The sequence below is a fragment of the Myotis davidii genome, unplaced genomic scaffold, assembly GCF_000327345.1.
Source record: "Myotis davidii unplaced genomic scaffold, ASM32734v1 scaffold1997, whole genome shotgun sequence".
NCBI classification, from domain to species: Eukaryota; Metazoa; Chordata; class Mammalia; order Chiroptera; family Vespertilionidae; genus Myotis; species Myotis davidii.
The window spans coordinates 120879-122380 of NW_006288266.1; the positions used below are offsets into that span (position 1 = coordinate 120879).

At 52.5% G+C, this 1502-nt stretch overlaps 1 protein-coding gene across 1 annotated transcript in view; it reads left to right on the forward strand.

Moving 5' to 3' along the window:
* The window catches only part of TMC4 (transmembrane channel like 4), a 9742-nt gene that overhangs the window by 4192 nt on the left and 4048 nt on the right, over positions 1–1502 (forward strand). Inside the window, exon 5 of the mRNA XM_015561653.1 lies at positions 1342–1469. Coding sequence (XP_015417139.1) covers positions 1342–1469 — 128 coding nt within the window. The remainder of the gene's footprint in view (positions 1–1341; positions 1470–1502) is intronic.

Sequence of the window (1502 nt, forward strand, 5' to 3'; positions counted from 1 at the left end):
TGCTCCACCTCCATCGGCCTCCTGTCCCTGCTGTTGATCCTGCGCCGGTGAGTGACACCCCCACGCAGACCCCGGGCGGGGGTAGGGGTGGGGGTGGGGAGGGTGGTAGAGCCCCCGCCCCAGGAATCCTGAGTCTCGTTCTGGGATCCCTCTCTCTCTCTGTTTGAGTTGAAATCCATGTTTAAAATGCTTCCTAAGTGCTCAGGGCCAGGGATAAAGACGGAAGCTCCCCTCCGCCCCCTCCTGTGGCTGTGGGGTCGGTGCTATTAACAAGGAAGCAAATGAATTACAGCTTTTCTGGAAGGGAGAAGTGCTGAATGGAAAACCAACGGTGGTCGTTTGTTTCATTCATTCATTCATTCATTCATTCCTGCAACGAATACTGAGCAGCTGCTGTGTGCCCTGAGCTGTTCTAGGCAGTTGGCAAAACAGACCATAGAACAAACCAACGGCCCTAGCCGGTTCGGCTCAGTGGATAGAGCGTCAGTCCGGGGACTGAAGGGTCTCGGGTTGGATTCAGGTCAAGGGCACATACCGTGGTTGCAGGCTACCTCCTCGGCCCTGGTCAGGCGGGTGGGGCAGGCAACCAATCGATGTGTCTCTCTCACATCCATGTTTCTCTCTCTCCCCCCCTCCCCTTCCACACTCTCTAAAAATCATTGGGAAAATATCCTCGGGGGAGCATTAACAATAACAACAACAAAATAATAGTTACTCTTTAAAAAAAATAACAAACAGAAAGCAGTAATACATAGAAAACAGATGGGATGGGATGAAAGAGGAGAGATCAGCTCGTTTGTTGTTTTATTTTTGATTAAAAAAGAGTAAAGACCAGGTAGGAAACATTTTCATCTTTTTTAAAAAATATTTTTTATTAATTTCAGAGAGGAAGCGGGAAGGAGAGAGGGATAGAAGCGTCAATAATGAGAAAATCATTGATCGGCTGCCTCCTGCATGCCCCCTACTGGAGATCGAGCCCGTAACCCGTGCATGTGCCCTTGACCAGGAATCAAAAGCGGGACCCTTCAGTCCACAGGCTGACACTCTAGCCACTGAGCCAAACCAACCAGGGCCATTTTCATCTTTTTAAAAAAATACATTTTTATTGACTTCAGAGAGGAGGGGAGGAGAGACAGAAACATCCATGATGAGAGAATATCATTGATCAGCTGCCTCCTGCACCCCCACCACTGGGGATGGAGCCTGCCACCCGGGCATGTGCCCTGACCAGGAATCAAAGCGTGACCTCCTGGTTCATAGGTCGACGCTCTACCACTGGGCCACACCGGCCGGGCCTCATTGAGTCCCTCTATGTGAATCTCTGACCCTTGGGGGTCTCAGTCCCATCTGCATCTCCGTCTCCAGGGCTGGGTATCCCTGTGGGTGTCTGACCGCGGACTCTCTCTCTGGGTCGGTGGCTTCCCCTCTTCCTCCGCCAGGTGGCAGCTCGCCCAATGCCACGGCTCAGGGTGCGCTTTCCCTGTCCCCCCGCCCCCGCTCCC